Here is a 19,543-nt window from a genome sequence, read left to right as displayed (position 1 = left end):
CATTTAAGAACTAGTATTCCAACATGCGATATAATTCGTTATCACAATAGTAACACTGAATTTATTTATGTTAATAATATACCATATCATTCTCCTCATAATATCACTAGAGAGTAGACAGAAAAAAGAAACATAATCTTTGGTTAGGTGATTTTGCATAGGATCTGAGGGAACATGTGACCATCTTTTAGCTGATTATCAAAACCTTAATTGGGAACTCACATGACTTCATTAGAGTATCTTTGTACCTTATTATTTTTCCAACAAAAATTTATCAAACATCTACTACCTGTACAAGACATTCTGTTAAGTGCCAGAAAAATGGTCTGTGAGGGTGAAAGAAAAGTGATCACAGCATAGTACAATACTTTTTTTCACTACTACAGAACTCTTTGAGAAATGGGGATGAGCTAGTTAGCCTTCTAGAACAAAACAAAAGGCAAAGAAACTAAGAAAGGAACAGAATACGTGGAACTTTACCTGCATGCTTGTTGCGTCTGTGGCTGATTCTTGGTGTGGATGAGCCATTTCCTCGTGGTAGAAAAAGGGCAGCACCTTTAACAGTTAGAAAGCTCTCGCTGATGCTGTAAGGAAAAAGGAAAAATAACTAAACAAACAAACGAATAAATAAAATCAAAGAGTTAGATGGAGACCCCTTTGGGATTATCTTCTCTTCCCTCTTCTAAAGTTCCAACCTCATGTGATAAAGTAAAAATAAAATCAAAAGGGACTCTGGTTACTCACACAGTCCTGTCTACTATAGATAATTTTTCTGAAATAAAACTTATAATATTCTATACACATTACATGGTAGTAATTAAGAGTGAAGGCTCTGGAAACAAAAGGGTAAAGCCTCCGGAACCAGACTGCCTGGGTTTGAATCCTGGCTCTGCTACTTCTTACCTGAGTGAATTTTGAGGGGGCCTAAATTTCTTTATCTATGAAACAGGTAAATAAATGAGGCTGTTGTGAGGAGTCAATAATAATAAGAAGCTTCTTAGGGTGGTGCCCTTAATAAATATTAATTTAATAAGTAATAGATCTAATAGATCTATGGTTGTCAATAATGGCATTTCAACAGAGTTCTAATCAGATGTGAAATATGTTGCTATACTTAGCTACTAATAATAGATCCAAAGCTTGCAAAAAAGATTTATTTATAAAATACACACACATCACACTAAAGTGTTACTCAAAATTTTACTTTCACAAACTTGCATTTCCACATGCACTGAAAAGGAGTAGTGCCCAGGAAATGTGTTTAACCCATGGAGTTTGCCCTCCAGGTTAACACCATCTTTCATGTGAATGATGGCTCAACAGACATGGAGAATTACTGCTCAGGATACAGGCTATTCAAAATACAATTACTAGTGGATATCCAGAGAAAACAGAAGTTATACCTATCACATAATATCAACAGACTAAGCCTTTTACGGTTATCTACAGAAACCAAAAAGGATAGAATTTTTAAATCACTAATGGCAAAGTTTAGAAACACATAATGAAGGGTTCGAAGATTGTGAATATGCTCTTCAGTGCTACCTAATCCTTAGCCTCATCCACCCAAGTTGTTCAGGACAAACATATAACCATCATCACTGGTTTTTCTATTTCCCTCCAACAATATATATCTAATCCATCAGCAAGACCTATGAGATTTACTTTCAAATATATCTTGAATCTGCCTACTTATCTCCATTACCACTCTGACTATGGTCCATGGCACCACTGTTTTTCACTCAGACTACTATTAAGAATTTTTTTTAGGGAGGAGGGAATAGCTCAGAGGTAGAGTGCATACTTAGCATGCACGAGGTCATGGGTTTGATCCCCAGTACCTCCATTAAATTAAAAATAAATAAATAGATAAATAAGCCTAATTACCTCCCCCCCAAATAAAATAAGATTTTAAAAGCATTTTATTACAGAAAATTTCAAATATACACAAAAGTAGAGGAAAAAAATGTAATGAACTCTGATGTTCTCCTAAGTTTCAGCTTAAATTCATGGCCAATCTTGTTTCTCCTATATTTTCACCTCTTTTGCATTGTCCCTGAAGTGAAACTAATCCCAGACATTATATCAGCAAAAAGCCTCTAAACTGGTCTGTCTGCAAATACTTTGGTATTGCTACTATCCACTTACCAAACAGCAACCAGAGTGCTCTAAAATATAGAGTTACATAGCATCTAATATCACTTCTCTGCTTAAAACTATTCAACAGCTTTTCTTTGTATGTATAGATGAAAGCGGAAGTCCTTAGCTTGGACTTTGAGGCCCTGTAACATCTGGTAAGAGGTTACTTCTCTGGTCTTATACCATCTCCCCCTTTATTTACTATTATCTCGTTGCACTGGCCTTCTTTCTGTTTCTTCTTTATTTCAGGCCCCTTCTCAGGGCCTTCGTGTTTTTGTTTTCTACCTGGGACACTTTCCTCTTGGCCTGTCCACCTCTTCCCCCATCCCAATCATACTCTATCCTGTTGTTCTGTTTTGTTTCCTTTGGGATATTTACCGCACACTAAAATTATATTTATTCACTTGCATACTTGATGGGGTTATCTCCCTATAACAGAATATAAGCTGCACGAAGAACAAGACTTAATTTTGCTCAGCATTATATCTACAACACTGTAAATAGTGCCAAGCACATATTAGGTGGTTGATAGATATTTGATGGATGAATGAATTCATCCCAGAGTTTTTCCCACACTGTTTTATCTGACCCATCACTGTAGCAGGAATTGTAATTTAGGACAAGAAAACAGAAATTCTGTCATCTCACAGGTTAAAAAAAAATTACTGTTATAGAATTCAATATACGTGGCAGATTACTGAACTGTAAAATACAAATGTTTGACAATACATTAATTGGCAATCGGAACTAAACCACCTCTGCACTGCTGTCAGTCCTTGACTCAGATTTACCCTTTAATCATGTGACATGAAGCTGACAGACCTTTGAGGTAACTTGCCAAACGGACTGGAACATGTCTCCTAAAAACACACATAAGAATCACAGAGGCTACTTTAAAAGTTTGCATGCTGGCTGGGAGGGGCTGCCCCTATTTTGTTTTCATCTTTAAATAAAGTGTTGTGCTCTTGTGGCCTGTTGCACAAGTCTGGTCTCTTGTTACATTCGTGGTACGCACATGTCACCCTGCTGTGGGTCACTGTGTTTCACTCACATTACGGGAACAACCTAAGACAAAATGTCTGAGAGACAGGATGAGTGGGGTACGCCACAGACAGGAAATGAAATTCACGCTTCTGCCAACACAGCAACTGTCTGCTTTACTAAATGAAAATGCTTAAAAAATAAAGGTGAAATAGTCTACCTATCACCAAGAAAGTTACAGCTGTGGGCACTTTGGTTTCCAGTAAACAAAGTGGTCTTTACATCTACAAAAGAAGTCTATTTGTTGAGGGCTTACTTCAGTTATTCCTTTTGTGAGAAAAAGGTAGTTTCTCTTTGACAAATACATGAACTTTCTGGGTTTTAGAGTGCTGTAATATTGTTCTTAGATACATTTGTTGCTTATGCTTTAAAGCATATTTAAGTGTGTGTTCTTTAAAAAGTATGTAGTGATTTCACAAGGGGAGGGTTGGTGCGAAGGACAAGGGCCCTTGGTTAACTCAAAGCTACCTGGAAAATTCCTGATTGTAAAAGAAAGACCAGGAGTCAAACTCACATATGGTATAAGGGAAAAGATGCCTTTCTACTTGAATCATTTATGCAAATCTCAATAAAATTTTCTGATAGAACAAAATGCACAGCAGATCCAGCTGGGTCAGGAGACTGCCCTACTAGGTGGAGTGCAGGCCCCCAGAGAGTCATGGCAGACACACTCTGGGTGGTACACTCAATCCTCTTTTTTCTGTGACCTCAGATTATGACTCCCCAGTTATCACAAAAGTGGCATAACCTCTTGGTCACAAGGGGATCAAGAATGAAAAGCGTGGCTAATTACAAAAATCCCTTTTCATCACTGCAAAAAAGTCCAAGCTCTATAAATATCATCAAAGATGGTATAGCAGCACGGTGGCATGGAAGTGAAAAAATAAAAATCACAACCACCAGAGTTTAGGAGGACCAAATTCAACTTTAAAATTAAATGCTTTACTTGCATATGAAGAAAAATAATATGTAAATTTAATCATCTGTACTTTAGTGTAAGGTAAAGGCTTAGTATATCTTGCTAGAATAGCAAGAGATTCATTTATGTAAATATTAGTTTTTCTGAAGCAACTGTCTAAAGATTCAATCAACATAGAGTTGGCCTCTAATTTAAAATTCAGAAAGGCAGGTGAAAACTTTTACACGTTTTCTGAACTGACCAGCGCTCTAGAGTCTGGCCCAGGAAGAAGAGGACTGTTCCTGTAAATTCCATGGACCAGCCATCTGTATGTGACTGCAGATGCCCAGGTTAAAAACAAACCCCAAAGGACCTAAGAATCCCCATATTAAGGAAAACACAAGATAAAGAACACTCTCTGGATCTAAAGATGGAGAGTAATTAGCTGCTTGATAAGGAAATGACACTTATAGGGTCATCTTTCTAACACAGTGACAGTGAAGTTCCCCAGTCTTTCTCAGAATACAACTGAACATCAACTCCTCTCTTGCCGAAAGATCACTTGTTCAACAAATGGAAAGTTATCCCTAGTTTAATATGTGAAATGAGCTAATAATAGCTAACTTGAGCAGATGCCAGCTGTACACCAGGCACTGAGCTAAGCACTTTACATTATTTCATTTAATCTTCACAACATCCTATGAAGTAGGTATTATTTTTTCCCCTAATTTACATGTAAGAGACTGAGGGGCTCAGAGACTAAATTATCTGCCCAAGATCATACAAGCTAGCTAGCAATCCTCTGAACAAGGATTCAAACCAAGGCCTGACTAGAAGTTCGTGCTCTGAATCACTCTCTACTATGCTGTTCTAGTTTTATGATATAGTTTATGGAAGATGAAATGCAATGTCTTCCCTATAGAACTTTTCAACAGAATAGAATTTAAGAGTAGATACAGGAGTGACAGAAAAGGACTGAATCAGACCTCAAAGAAAAGGACCATTCAGATCTCAACCCTTCTCACTCCTTTTTTGTTCCCTCTATCAAGGCCATAAACAGAAAGACTTTACTGAGGGGAATGAAGAACATCTGGCCGAGAGATGAATCCAGATGGGCTGGACAGCAGGAAAAAGAACTGGGAATGATAGGAGCGTTTTAGTCTCAATAATGGAGGAAAAGAGTACTCTGCTTTAAATAATTTTGGGAAGCACTCTGTGCCAACCCCTCTGATCAAAAGCACTTTCTAAAGCATGAAATCTGTTAACTGGCAGTTTCTTCTCAGGCAAAGTGTAGAGGAAAAGGTCAACTAAGGGAAGAAAATACTTAACTGCTCTGAAGTTAGAATAATCTTTGAGGAATGTGGCCAGGGTGATCATCCATGACCAGCAGGAAGGCCAAGGAAGCAAAACAAAGCAACGACACACCTGGCCAAACTGCTACATGTTAGTTGGACATTCTTCCGTTTTACATGTAACACACATGATGAATCATTTACTGCGGGAAATCACGTTTCAGAAACTAGGTGTAATACTTTTATAAAAGTATTACATAAAATGAAGAAAGTAGATTTTCATGTTTATAATGTTTGTAATGCCAAATTCTTGAGTTTGTTTGGCATTTCCGCCTGAAGCCAAAACTTATAGGTAAATTATTGTGTAATATTGATTGTACATAACATAACTGCACAAAGTGAGCTACTTGGCATTTATGTAAAATTCAAATTACACATAATTTGAACTGTTACATTTTTAAAATTTTTATTTACTTTTAAAATTAAAAAAATTTATTTTGGGGGAGGGAGGTAATTAAGTTTACTTATTTATTTATTTTTGGAGGAGGTACTGGGGATTGAACCCAGGACCTTATGTATGCTAAGCACGTACTCTACCACTTTAGCTATACCCTCCCCCTCTGAACTGTTATATTTTTTATCTTGAAGAATATTCATTTACAGGAAACCTTTAAATAAAATTCCACCCTCATAACAACACTCTCTCCTGATAAACTTTCTCTGCTTATTTAGTTGTCTAATCTTCAGATTCAAGGTACTAGGGCAGCTCTGTCAATCCCATTAAGTGGAAAGGAATTCATGTCCCCACTTAGTGTCACCACCTCACATAGAAAGAGAGTTTCATAACAAAAAGTTTCAAATATCAGACTAGAGGCCAAAAGACTACAGAGCTATCAATACTAGTGCCTACTGAAAAAGTCCTGTCCAAATCCCAAAAATAGGAAGGCAAAGTCACTGTGCCTTGATATATGAAACATGGCTGCAAAATTCAAAAGCACACTTCCAGGTAGTGAGAAAAGCTGGACTCCTTAATCCTAAAGGGATTTAGATTATGATGGGAGCAAATCCAAACCCAGACGTTGTATGTACTATCCTCTGTAACTAAACATTCCCCCAACCCATCCCTGCCACCCATGGCCATACGTTCAAGTGGCAATATTAGAATGGCAATGGATAGCTGGGACCCTCTCCCCCAGGGCATAAACTCCCAGACTCGTGCCTATGAATGCTAGCAGAGGATTATTTCTCTCTTTATCTGCAGACAAGCAGAGGCTGGGGTACATTAGTAAACCAATCACTTGCAAAGTGGGGAGGAGCTTAGTGTTCCCTTTCTTACTCATTAACTACAACTATAAGACCATTTTAGTTCCTGCTAATCTTTCATTTAAATTCTGTTGCACAATGTCCAGCACAACTACCCTTAGATGCAGCTATTTTTTCCCCTTTCCTACTTGTTTACAATCTAAGAAGGAAAATGAAACAGGTCTGTTTGTTCAAGGCTGAAAGACAAATTCCATCAGGACTAATTTTCCTGGTACTTTCCCAATAGACTACAAATTGGGAGGGAAAAAAAATCCCCAGAAAATTCCTTTTGTTCATTTGGAACATTCACCCTGGTCTCCTTCTGGGGAATCTCCCCAGATGTGCTCAGTCTTGGTGGCCCTCTAACTCTGGAACTACAAGAGACCTTGCAGGAAGCTGGCATGTGGCTTAGGCCTGGACAGTTGGAAACTACCCCCTGAATCTCAGGCAACTGACCAAGGGAGTAGGGATAGTGGGGAATGGTCACATTTACCATGGGGAGAGTGGTAAGGTATAGAACGGTCTATCCCTGACTTTCCTTGAATGTCCTTGGCTTCTGCCGGTTTGGTCTTGTAGCTTTTTCATCCATTTGGTAAGCTCTGATATCCTTCTAACAAATATTTTGTTTAAGATTGTTAAAATTCATTTCTGAGCTTGCAACAGAGAATCTAACATATCCTCTGAAGTTCAGAGAATGGAATGACTTGCCCCAAGTCACTCAGCTAGATAGTAGTGGAGCACAGACTAAGGTCCATGTCATCTGAACTCAGGGTGGCACTTTAACCCTTTATCTTAAGTTAGAGGTTACCGTAACAGGACATATTTACTGACCTAATAATTTGAAGCAACCAGCAGTTAAAACACATCTGGTCAGTTCATTTAAAGAGAACAAAGGCAGGATTTCATGACAAAGCCTGGTGTGATATTTGTTCTATTTTTCATAGTATCCTGAAGACAAAGTTCAGGTCTGAGTAGGGGCAAGATTTAGACATACTCCCATGAGGCAAATACTTTCATGCTGTTTTTTAAAGTTGCTTCTTTTTCCTTTAGTATGTCTGTTGCATATCAAACAATGCTTTAAAAAAATATCAAAAAACTAGATGCCTAAAACACGAAGTAAGAAAGACGACGAGGCCTAGGCAGGAGGGCAAGAAAGTTCACACAGGAAAAGATGTGGATGCCTGCCCAGCCCTTGGTTCCTCTGCAGTCTTCTCTGAGACCAGCCATGCTTCTTTCTAGACACTGTCTGGTCACATACCCACTTGACCTCCTTTCAGGGGTTTACAGTGTTTAGCTTTTGGTTTGGGTCTTAAAAGAACTACCAAATAATAAAAAGCGGAAGCCGGAAGGCCCTCAAAGAAGGTCTAGGTCATGGCTCCAACTGGTAGTAGGGAGGCCTAATTCAGCACATTTTGTGAGACCAGCACAGATGGAAAATCATTTTAATTTTTGAATACCTTTTAGAAGATCACCCACACTCTCCAGTTCCTCCAGGTAGCCACCACTACTGGACTTAAATTAGCAGTCTGGCCCCCAAACACTGCTGAGTTTGAGCTAAGATTCAGAGGCCAGATGCTCTCATGACACCACTGCCGCCTTCTAGTCTCTGCAGCTGCCCTAGCAAGTCTCAGCCTCCTCTCCAAATACCCCACCCACCCATCCTCAGAAAAATAAAAACAAACCACCTCCTTCCCCCCAACTATGAAAGGAGCTGGTTTCAGGCGCTTCCCAACACAACTGACCCTAGTCCTCCTGATGACGGGAGAAATCGCCTCAGCTGAAAGGAGTCCATTCCTTTACAGGCTGAATTAATAAAACTTCTCAGTCCCGTGGCCCTGAACTCTACACTTAAAACTTTTCTTTCAAAAAAGTAAAGCTTAAAAGTTATCTAGACCTAAAAGTAAACGACCTAAAGAGTTCTTTCTCAGTATTAAAAATGCTGTTTGTACTGATCATGAAGAGACATGACTAACATTACTCACCACCGAATTTCAAATAGTTGGTGGTAATAAACAAAACAAAAAGGAGATTAACTCAGAAAAACTGTTCAGCTTTTAAAATATCACCTCATTTGCATGATTCAACAAATGCCTTTCCAGGTATTTAAAACACACCTGCAGAAGGAATGCAAGTTGGGTTTTTAAGCATTTTGCCAAAATGTCAACCCCTGCTTTCAGACCATTTCTTTTTCACCCATATGCAAAGCCTCTTATGAGGCTCAGGCCATCTATTCTTCACTTCTGTCACCTTCTGACATCCTTGTCACTATCTTTAATTTACTCCTTTTCTTGCTCGATTTTCTCTTTTCACCCTGATTCCTACTACAATCTTAAGAGATCCCATTGTTCACATAGATGAATGTCCAACAGCTTTGCCCCCACATTTCTCATCCCCCTGATCTTCAAAGACCTTCACCCGGACTCCATTTAGATTTCTAATTCCCAGAGTCCCTTTGGAAGGCACCAGATTTCCACAGACTTGATTTCAGAAACCAAACTCCCACTTTCTGACTATAACCCCCTCTCTTGTGACCCTCAGGTGTTCACTCTCTTCAACCTGATAGAAACTCCAGTCCCTTGAGTCCTCAGTTTTTTTTCCCAACCATCAGCCTCTTTTTGGCGTTTCTTCCTTCCCTAACCAACGTAGTCCCATGACCTATTTCCTAACTAGTTTCCCTACAATCTGTTGTCTTTGTTCCTAAATTCCCTTCATAATATTAACTACAGCTTAAAGTGATAGTATTATTTGATGATTTATTTATTATTTGTACGAGCAGCAAGCTCCTTGAGTGGGAACAACTGCCTTATTTAATGTTCTGTCTCTACTGTCTAGCACAGTGCCTGACACTAAGTGGATGTGCAATAAATACATGTTGAATAAGTGAAAGAAAGGCAGCCCAGTGCTTAAGGAGATTATGAAACCATGCTTCTGGATGCCACCACACCCCCATGGTCTCGGTGAAAGAGATGTCAGAGATGTCAGAGATGACAGCAACAACACTGAGTTGACTCAGCTGGATAGTTAACACCTCCAGACAGCCCCAGCCCCATTCCCTTCCCTGCCTAATCCAAACCCTCCCATCTCTCCTCAAGTCCCATTGCAGTTCCTCCTTCCTTCAACTCTCCATAGTTAACCTGGTCTTCTACAGCATCAACACAAAGAAGGCTAGTGGGTATGATTTCTCTCAATTACTTCCCCTCATCTACAGACCTATCTCCTTTCTACAATTTGAGAGAATGATGCATCCAGCTGTCAGAAGTCAACTCTTTTACCCGTGTCCTTGACCCCATTCCCGTGTCTGTGAGTTTTCTGTTAGTCACCCTTCTCTCTAGTGACTGCTCCTCCTCAGTCCAGAAATATGTTCAGGTCTGTTCTTTCACATCCTTAAAACAAAACCCTTACTTGATCTTGTGTTCCCTTCTAAGTTCTCTTCCTTTATTATGAAATTCTTTACGAGGGAGTCTACACTTGTCGTCCCCATTTTCTTCCCTTGCCAGTCATTTTTTCCTACCCACTGCCGTCTTGTTGTTTCCCACCTCTGAAACTTCTTCCTAAGTTTGCCAATGATTTCCCAAGTGATAAATCCAAAGGACGAAGATCCTTTGGTCCTAGCTTAACACCAGATTCTGCTCTTCATTTAGCACCTGGAGCCTTGATGTGCACTAGCAAGACACTCTCTCCTTTTTGAGACTTTCCTCCACTTAGAAAAGACACTGAATCCACTTGGTACTTCTTTTTTTTTTTTTTTGAGTTTTATTTATTTACAGTTGGTTTATTGAAGTATAGTCAATTTACAATGTTGTGTTAGTTTCTGGTGTATAGCAAGGTGATTCAGTTACATCTCTCTTCATATTCTTTTTCATTATAGTTATTACAAGATATTGAATATAGTTCCCTGTGCTGTACAGTAGGTTCTTGTTGTTTACCTGTTTTATATATAGTAGTATCTGCAAATCCCGACCTCCTAATTTATCTCTCCTCCTCTTTCACCTTCTTAGTAATACTCTCACTTTCTTAATATTCCTCCTATGTTTCTGACTATTTCTTCATAATTTCATTTGTGGACTCCTGTTCTTTTGCCAACCTCTTAAATATGTTGTCTTCTATAATTTCCTCATCATTCCTCTTCTTGCTTCTTATGTACCCTTCCGGACGACTTCTTCTACTCTCACGGCCACCCTATACTATAAGGGATGACTCCTGACTAATTATCTACTGATAGATAACAAATTACCCTAAAACTTAGAAGCCTAAAACAACAAAAAACATTTATCATCTTGTACAGTATCTGTGGGTTAAGAATCCAGGAGCAGCCTCGCTGGGTGGTTCTGGCTCAGGGTCTCTTACAAGAATGCAGTCATCTAAAGCCTACACTGGGGCTGGATAACTTGCTTTCAAGATTGCTCCCTTACGTGGCTACTGACAGAAAGCCTCAGTTCTCTGCCAGTTCCTCCAGTGGCTTACCTGAGTGACCTTATGACATGTCTTTCCCCTCAGTAAGTAATCCTCAGTAAGTCCCCTCAGAGTGAACAAGGCAGAAGTGCAGTGTTTCATGACTTAACCTTGGAAGAAACACATAATTTCTGCAACATCCTATTAGTTATACAGGTCAGCCCTATTCAATGTAGGAGGAAACTACACAGTACAAACTGGGAGGCAAGAATCACTGGGAACCATCATGGAGGCTACCTCAACTCCCAAGTTGGTTCTCCAGCTCAGATTTATCACCACAGCCTCAGACCATGCAATCAGCTGTCTACTGAAGAGCTGTTGTTTGTTGATAATAATGGTGACAACTTTACATTTATTTCACAAACTTTTATTTGTGAAAACCTGGAATCTGGTACAATGGCATGGCCATCAAAATGTTCTCTTTGAGAATTGTGTCATGGTGGAAGTGGTAAGGCGCTGGCTCTGAGCACTACGAAGTAAACTTAGAGATGTTGTAATTATCATTTGTTGTGTACCCACCAGACATGGTGCCTGGTGCTTTACAATTACTATCTCACAGTAACTCCACCAGCAGACGTTATTCTTTCCATTTCACAGATGAAGAAACAAAGATTTTGAGGGTAACTTGCCTAAGCTTACCAATTACACAATCAGCATGACAAAGCTGGGATCACATTCTGGCCTATTTCCAAGTTGTTTTGTGTTTTGAAACTCCGCTCCATGGCTCCTTTAGCAGTCTGACTTCTTCGCCTGTTTTGTACAATGCAGTCCCACTGTAGCCTGCCCACAAAGGTACCGACAGGATTCTAAGACAGAATTCTCACATATCAGAAAACCAAGGTTTTCTGTTTTGCTTTTTGTTTTAAATTGAATTAGTTCACTGCTACTTTACTGCAGTCTTACAAGTAATCCTCAAAATACACTAGCCACAAAAATTTAACCCAGTCTGTAAAACATTAGTCTATCTACTTTCCTTGTCTAATCTTGATTTCTTCTATAGTTTTCTCTACCTTATTAAGCTAAGAAAATAACTAATTGGCCAACATGCACTCTTAAAAGTCCCTCAAAGATACTAATTCTCAAACAATCAAACCAAGAGGAACAGAGAAAGATATGGCAAAGAATGCTGACTCTCTTTTAAACCTACTGCCTGGTTTTCTTTACTATCACAGCACTGTCTGACTTTTAAAAGTCCTTGGGCAAATCCTTATTTTTGTAACTTTTAATGCATGTTACAGATCTTCTTGGCCCTATACTAATGTGCAATGAAATCCAAGTGGAACACTGTTGCCAGTGCTTGGGTTCTGACAATTACAAAAGCAGTTAACTTTTGTAAAATAGTAATGCTAGTGACTATGAAGAAGGAGCAGGAGCAGGAAGTGGATGAGAAGGAAGAGAAAAGAAAAACTAATAGCAAAAGGCAAAGTTCAAAGGACAATTTAAGGAGCTGTCAAAGAAAAGGGAAGAGAAAGTTAAGTGGCAGGCAGTTGCAGGCCTTAATCAGCTCATGGTTTTTAACCAACCTGATGTCCTTGTTTCCTACTGTCTTCCCTCTTACAGAATCATCACAGAATTGCACCACCAATATAGATGAAAAATTTACCCCACAGTTTCTTGCAAATTTAGTTTACTGAGCTTTCCTGATGCCTGATCTAATGTTTAATAGTTTATTTTTCAAACTCACTAAATGCACATTTTTAGATACATTTATGAAAAAGCAATGACCCACAGCACTTTCTCTCCTATTTTCCAGGTAGCATTCATAAGAAATCAGAGGGCTAGGGACAAAGAGATCACACGGCAGTATTTAGCAATACTCTAGTGTGCAATGTGAAGCAATGAGAATTCCAAACATTTTAGTTAGGATTTGGAAAAAGGGGAAAATATTCAAATCAAAATGATCCAAGAGTAAATTTGAATTTCATATGTGTTTTAAATGTGTTGGAGGAAAAAAAGGTAAATCATCACATATCTGCTTCAGTGGAGGAACAGATGCTGGAGAACAATCCCACACCTGCTGTCAAGGCGTTTTCAGGTACTGGTGAGCTGGGTCCTGAAACTACCCCAGGTAGCAATTCAGGACATAGGAAAACATAAGGAACAAAAGGAAATGATTTTAACTGCCAAAGGCAAATTTTTCGCACAATGATTGGAAGGAAAGCTGCAATTCTGAGGAGTATCTTTTATCTTCTCACATGGCAATACACAGCTAGCGAGGCTGTATTTAAATCTTGCAGACTTCCTTAGTCCTCTGGGGACCCTACATACAGAGGTCTACCCTTTAAATACCTAAGCACAGGGGACCACGGTTTCTAAAAGGAAGATGGCTAAAAATATTCTTAACAGTGTAGATTTTTTTTATTTTTAGGGGTCTGTATGAATTGATATTTATTTATATTTACTATAAATACTGATATATGGACTAATTTATGTTTACTATTTGCCTTGCTTTTACTTTTCCTGTGTATTTCCTTTCCTTTCATGTATCATGGTAAAGAAATATATATTTTCATTTCTATTTTTATATCCTTATCTTAACATTTTAGTAAGTATATTTTATGCAGCAAATCAGTATTTCTACCTTGCAGATTTTTTTTTCCCTTCTAAATGAGGCTGCCCTGGAGTGGACACAGCAATGTACCTTGAAAGTACTTTAAAGCACCAGTTTTTAAATATTAAGAAAATTAAAAATCCTACACACATGTACATCTTACTTTTAAAAATAAAGGCTGGATCTCAGCCGTACTCTAAAAACCAGAATACTTGGATCTAGGAAAGGAAAATAAAAGGAGGAGGACTCACTGACAAAATGCTGATAAGCTGCAATGCCTTTTCGGTAACTCAAGACCAAAACCCAAAAGATGATGCCAGGATCAGGAAGCAAACAAACAAACAGGGAAGCAGGTGAATGACAAAGTATCTGAACTTCTGCTTAAGATAAAGGACACAACCAGGCAAAAGCTATGCACATAAAGAATGGGAAGGTAATATGGCAGGACTGGAAATGTATTAATAAGCACTAATAAGGATGGTGGCAGTGTGGGTGATTTTTTCTCTTTTTGCAAATTTCTTTTTAATGATTGTTATACTGTGTTTTCAATTTTTAAAAAGGACCCAGAAAAAGCAGGGGGGGGGGTGTCAGTGGGCAGGACAGGAAAACACACCGTGGGAACAGAGTCAGGCACACAGATGTTTTGCGTAAGCCGCATTTTCAGAGACATCTGCCTTTGTATGAGACTTGCAAAAGTAAAGCTGTCGTCAACAAGATCTCCAAAGTGATGGGTGGGGTCTGAGAGAAAGCGAGCTATGAAGAAACCAACAACTGGAACCCTTAGGGCTAAGAAACACAGTTTCTTAGATTAAGTTCCTCATTTATAAACCACCACTCTGCCCAAAATGCTTTGCCATCAGCAATGTCTACTACTCAAACAAGGACTCAAGCTACCCACACATCTCCACTCAAGTGACTGAGGTTTTCTGCCAGAAGCACCACCCAGCTCTTTGCAGAGAGCTCTGTGGTAGAAGAGATGGGGCACAACCTACTGTGTATAAACCTGATGGGGGAAAAAATCCTGATGGGAAGCAAGCTGCCCTACTCCCGCCGTCTTGTTCCAATTCCAAATAAAAATGCTCATCATGTATGGAAAAATTCATGTAAAAGCAAAGATAATACACTTGTTCATTTGTCCTTCCACCTTGCTTTGGTGTATGCTAACTTTACTTCTGTTTAAATGAGATGTATATTCCTAGGTCTATACTATTTGCTTTTCCATGTAAGGCAGTGAAGGGAGGGTGCATTCACAATGCTTTATATAGTGCCCAGTCTAACACCATGTACAGAGTATTTAATAAATGTGATTTGAAAATGACAATAGAAATGATGCTGAAGACTCAAGCACAATAAAGTATAAAAGTCACTGTAAAATCTCTTCTCTGGTGTTTGCATGCACATAGTGTGTGTGAGCTTCTATGTCCGCAGTAAAGACCGCAGGGAGAGGCTGCCTTACTTGTTCTTGTTTGCCACCTTCAGTCATGCCTGATGCAATCGGGGAACTTGTACTCTCAAAAGAACTTTCGATTTACTTGGCAAGTTCTTACAAAGTTCTACCTGGTGTTCTGTCTTGAACTTCCCTTTTCTGGGAAGTTGAGTGTGCTGTATGGGTTACTGTCCTACATCTGCCTTGTGGGTGAGTTGACTAAAAAAGATTTTAGAAACCTTGTTTAGGCATAGAAGCCTCTTTTGGGTCCTATATAAACTCCCCTTACTGCTAACGTGACAATGGAGCTAAAAATCTGTAGGTTTATATAAATTGTTAGGATAAAGCTATCCAAACTGCCAATATAATCTTACTGCATGGTGAAGGAATAAGAGGTAGGGCTGTAGTAAATATGGGAAGAGAAAAGTAGGTCATAGATCTGAAGGGTATTATATGACTTGCTAAAGAATTTGGACTTTACCCTGAGGATAACAGAGATCCAAAGCCTGCATTTCCATAAAGATTCCTCCAACTACAGTATGGAGAATGGACTGGAAGGGGTTGAGATTTAGAAATAGACAGATGTTACTACAGTGTCTCAGGCAAGAAAGAGAGCAAGGTGGACTGATCTGAGCTAATGAGAATAAAGAGAAGATGGGTATCTTAGGGATATTTGTTGAGTTTACTTTATGGCACAGATGCAAAATTTACTCCATAAGTAAATTCAAATTGTAGGAAAAATCTAAGAGAGAAAAAGATTTGATATGGGTCAATTCCTTACAATCAAAGAATGTCTTTTTCTTTGCACTGCCTGATTCTTCAGACAGATCCTTTAACAAATCCCAAAGCTTTACAGACTCTTATCTAGGAGGGTAAAAAAAAAAAGTCTGTTTACGTCACTATTAACTTTCATACCACCTGCTTTTGTCCTAACTTTTCTCAAAATAGGTTCCCCTCCTCCCCCACCATCTCAACTTTCTCCTGAATTTTACCTCAGATTTGGAGATCAAATTTGCCTTAATCTATCTGCCAGCCAGACAGCCTATCATCCTGGACAAGCCAGGGAATCTTAGAGGCAATTCTTCCTCATTGTCACTTTGTTACCACACATGTCTATATCATTTCCTGCCAGGCACCAAACTTCCAGCATCAAGGAAGAACAGCTGAGGAGAATGCTTTTACACAAAGGACTTCCCTCCTTCCTAATCCCATATTCAACGGATATGACAATATACTGATGATATAGTCAGGGCTCAAGTTAAGTGAGAGATAATGCAGCTAAGTTCTGAAACCACCATTTTAAACCAATCATAGAGAAAAACAAGGTTAGTTGTCTGAACAGATTAACAAGCAAAACATGAATCAGAAACCTGAAGCCAACTTCAGTCAAAAGAAGGCAAGTGAATTTTACAAATTCATCTGTACCATATTAGAATAGGACACCAGTGAAGAAGTAATGCTAAGTTGGTAATGCTAAATTTCTTTGGCTGTCTCAGCTAAATTAAATCACCCATTATTAAAGACTATGAGAAGACAATTCTCATAGACAGTTTCCCCACTTCTAAAATCAGTAGTTGTGTAAACACAGCTGCTGGAGAATTTAAAAAGAACTTATCTTAAAGATGAACTAAAGGCTATCCAGAGGAAAGGACTGTAGTAAATCTGGGGAATATTCCTAAATCACAGTAAAGTTGCCATGTTATTAACAGGCAACTAACTCTGCTTCTTATTTCTCTTCTATAAGCGGGATCATAACCGTAAACAAGATGTTAGAGTGAATTATGATGAAAAAATGTGATGAGGTGGCTGTATCAAACCTGTCCACGAATAGACTTCTCGTTCTCAGATAACGTTTTCATTGACTTGAGGGAGGCAGGAGTTGCACAGTTGGCCAAGACTAAACTGACCAGGGTTTTCTAATCCCCTTGACTGAAGGCTGGATGCCTTAGAGTCAGTTTTAGCACTTTAGGCAGATTCCCTATTTACAAAAGAGAAGGTTAGTATCTCACCTGCTGCAGGGAAACATGTAGAGAGGAAAAAGCATGGAACTGAAAGTCAGGTGACCTAGAGTTCTTGCTCTGTCACTAATGAACTGTATAATACGGTGTGAGACAACTGGATCTCAATTTCCTCAGACAGTATTATAAATTTAAATTTTGTGATTTTTAGGAGATTACTACTAGAAACCTTAAAAGCAACCCATTAGCTCAAGATGAGATCAACACATTTCTATGGTAGTGAACAACCAAAAATATCAACTAGGTTTTTCACAGTAGAAGAGAGAATGTTCAAAGAATGCCCCTAAAGGTTATGTCACAGTGGGCTGGATACCTCTGCAAATGTGATGTTAGATCCTATAGGTTTCTATTCAGTAACCAAATGGTTAATTTGTTCACTGGATTCCAGCTTCCACTAGAAAATTTTTCTGCAAATAGGCTCCCATCCCTCCCCCAGCCCAGTGTTGATCAATTAAAAAAGAGATGGAAAGGCTGCCTGGGTAGTTTTATACTCATAAAAGAGGGTGAAAGTTGGCCGCCTGACCCAAAGGGTGGTGTGTACTGAAATCACCTGCACTGACCATATTACTGATTCATTTCACTCTCTAAAAAGTCGATTTTTACCTCTCTTTAACTGAGTTTCTCCATCTGTATAACAGGGTTAGTTATATCTACCCTGTCTCACATGCTTAGGGATCAAATATCCATTCTTCTCAGTCAACAACAATTTGTGCAAGTATTCTAACAAGTAGCAAGTACCATGATTATATGAATGCAAGTTATTATTCTAAAGTACATGAAGCTTAGGCTTTACCTCTGAAATTCTAAATACATGTTAACTTCTGGTCAATGAAATAGAAAAAGAAACCACCCTGTAAGCATGTTTTCAAATGGAATGAACTCTTGGCTTCTTTCTGAAGTGATTCACTTTAGTTTTTAAAACAATTTTTTGCTTTAGTGCACAAAACTTTTTACCCAAGGAAGCTGAGCAGCTGCAAAAAGTGTCTCCATCTATATGAACTAGAATAGAATACTGTCCCTATTTCTTTAAATATAATTGTAACACTAGTAATGAAGACCAGCTAAGGTCATTCTACTGTCTCTTTCCCTATTAGCCAAGTCTACACCTCGCTATATTTAGACAAGGTATGCATAACTCATTAAAGATAGGAGACTCAGTCCTAGACTTAGGATCACAACAGTCAGGTTATTGCGGAGAGGGAAAGACACTAACAAAAAAATGTACAGATGCACTCCTTGGCAACCAACAAAACAACCAATGCTCAATTTTATTTTATTCTGAATAGATTATACTCCCTAGTATGCACAGAATAATCTCTACCTACCATACATAACTCCAGCGCAGTCATGACTAAAGCAAAGCAGTGAATCTCTTTCGTAACTCACTTGCCAGGACTGCCTGCCATGCCTTAGTCAGAGACAAAGAGCAGCCTAGGTCAACAAACTAAAATGTTCAGCAGTTTGGTCTCCTGGGAACTGGAACAAATAGGTTTTCAACTCGAGAATCAGCATGATATCAAATATACCAGGGTCTGACTGGTAGAGTCCTCCAGAAGTGCCTGGCTGACAGCTTCTTGGACCCATTATCCAGCAAAGGAAGAACCAAATAGGGACAAAACTGACTTGTGTATTAAAAAAAAAAAAAAGCTTATGGAACATGGATTTTATAATAAAGATTGCACTGAACTGAGTCAAGGACATGGTAATGCAGATAATGGGGGAACTTGGTTGGGTGGATATATGTCCCATATTAGGGGCCCCCAAATCTGGAATCAAAAGAAAGAGTCTGAGGAAAATATCTTAAAGAAAACCACAACTGGCCTCAAGAGAAAGCTAAGAAAACCCCAATGACAATCAGACGGTTTTGGTACCTCCTCAACTGTCAGGGGAAAAAAATTAAATACATTTAAAGAATTCAGTAAACACACTTCTGAAACATAAGTATAACAAATAGAAATCTGTTTATCTTCATTCAAAGGAAACTGCACGTTGCAATTATGAACATTTCCATAGCAGGAAAGATAAGCAGATGTTGGATGTTGTCCCAAAGTTTTTTTAGTGTCACTGAAGAGGCTTACATTTTTTTGGTTTAATGGTTAATGCTAAAAAGGCAACATTTTGAGTGTTGTTTTTTCTCTTCATATACATTTTAACATTTCTACAGTGACATATTGAAAGAATAGTCAGCAAAGAGAGAATAACTAAACACACAGTTTATACACTATAGCTGTATATTCATTTTCCAATATTTACTTCTAAACTGAAAGCTACATAAATAGATCAATATTTTAAATAGGGTGAATTTTTAAAACTTCATTCTGTTTCCTCTGCATCAAAACCTTACTTAACGAAAAAATGACTATGTCTAAATATTCTCAATTAACACTGAAAACCTGAAATAATCCTCTAGAAGGAAAAAAATGG

The 19,543-nt window shown here is 38.6% G+C and overlaps 1 protein-coding gene and 1 long non-coding RNA gene across 5 annotated transcripts in view; both read right to left on the bottom strand.

Moving 5' to 3' along the window:
• SSH2 (slingshot protein phosphatase 2) overlaps positions 1–19,543 on the bottom strand; it is a 216,413-nt gene that overhangs the window by 57,523 nt on the left and 139,347 nt on the right. For all 4 annotated transcript variants that reach the window (XM_032457535.1, XM_032457536.1, XM_032457534.1 and 1 more), the window contains one exon: positions 481–584. In XM_032457535.1, the coding sequence (XP_032313426.1) occupies positions 481–584 (104 nt within the window). The remainder of the gene's footprint in view (positions 1–480; positions 585–19,543) is intronic.
• LOC116656803 lies at positions 8,364–19,054 on the bottom strand. Its single transcript, XR_004311776.1, has 3 exons — positions 19,044–19,054; positions 10,266–10,272; positions 8,364–8,763 (listed from the first exon to the last, which is right to left on the bottom strand). It is a non-coding gene; the product is annotated as an uncharacterized LOC116656803 (long non-coding RNA).

Source organism: Camelus ferus, chromosome 16 (genome assembly GCF_009834535.1).
Source record: "Camelus ferus isolate YT-003-E chromosome 16, BCGSAC_Cfer_1.0, whole genome shotgun sequence".
NCBI classification, from domain to species: Eukaryota; Metazoa; Chordata; class Mammalia; order Artiodactyla; family Camelidae; genus Camelus; species Camelus ferus.
The sequence above is the reverse complement of the archived record's forward strand: the minus strand, read 5'-3'. Positions and strand labels throughout refer to the sequence as shown.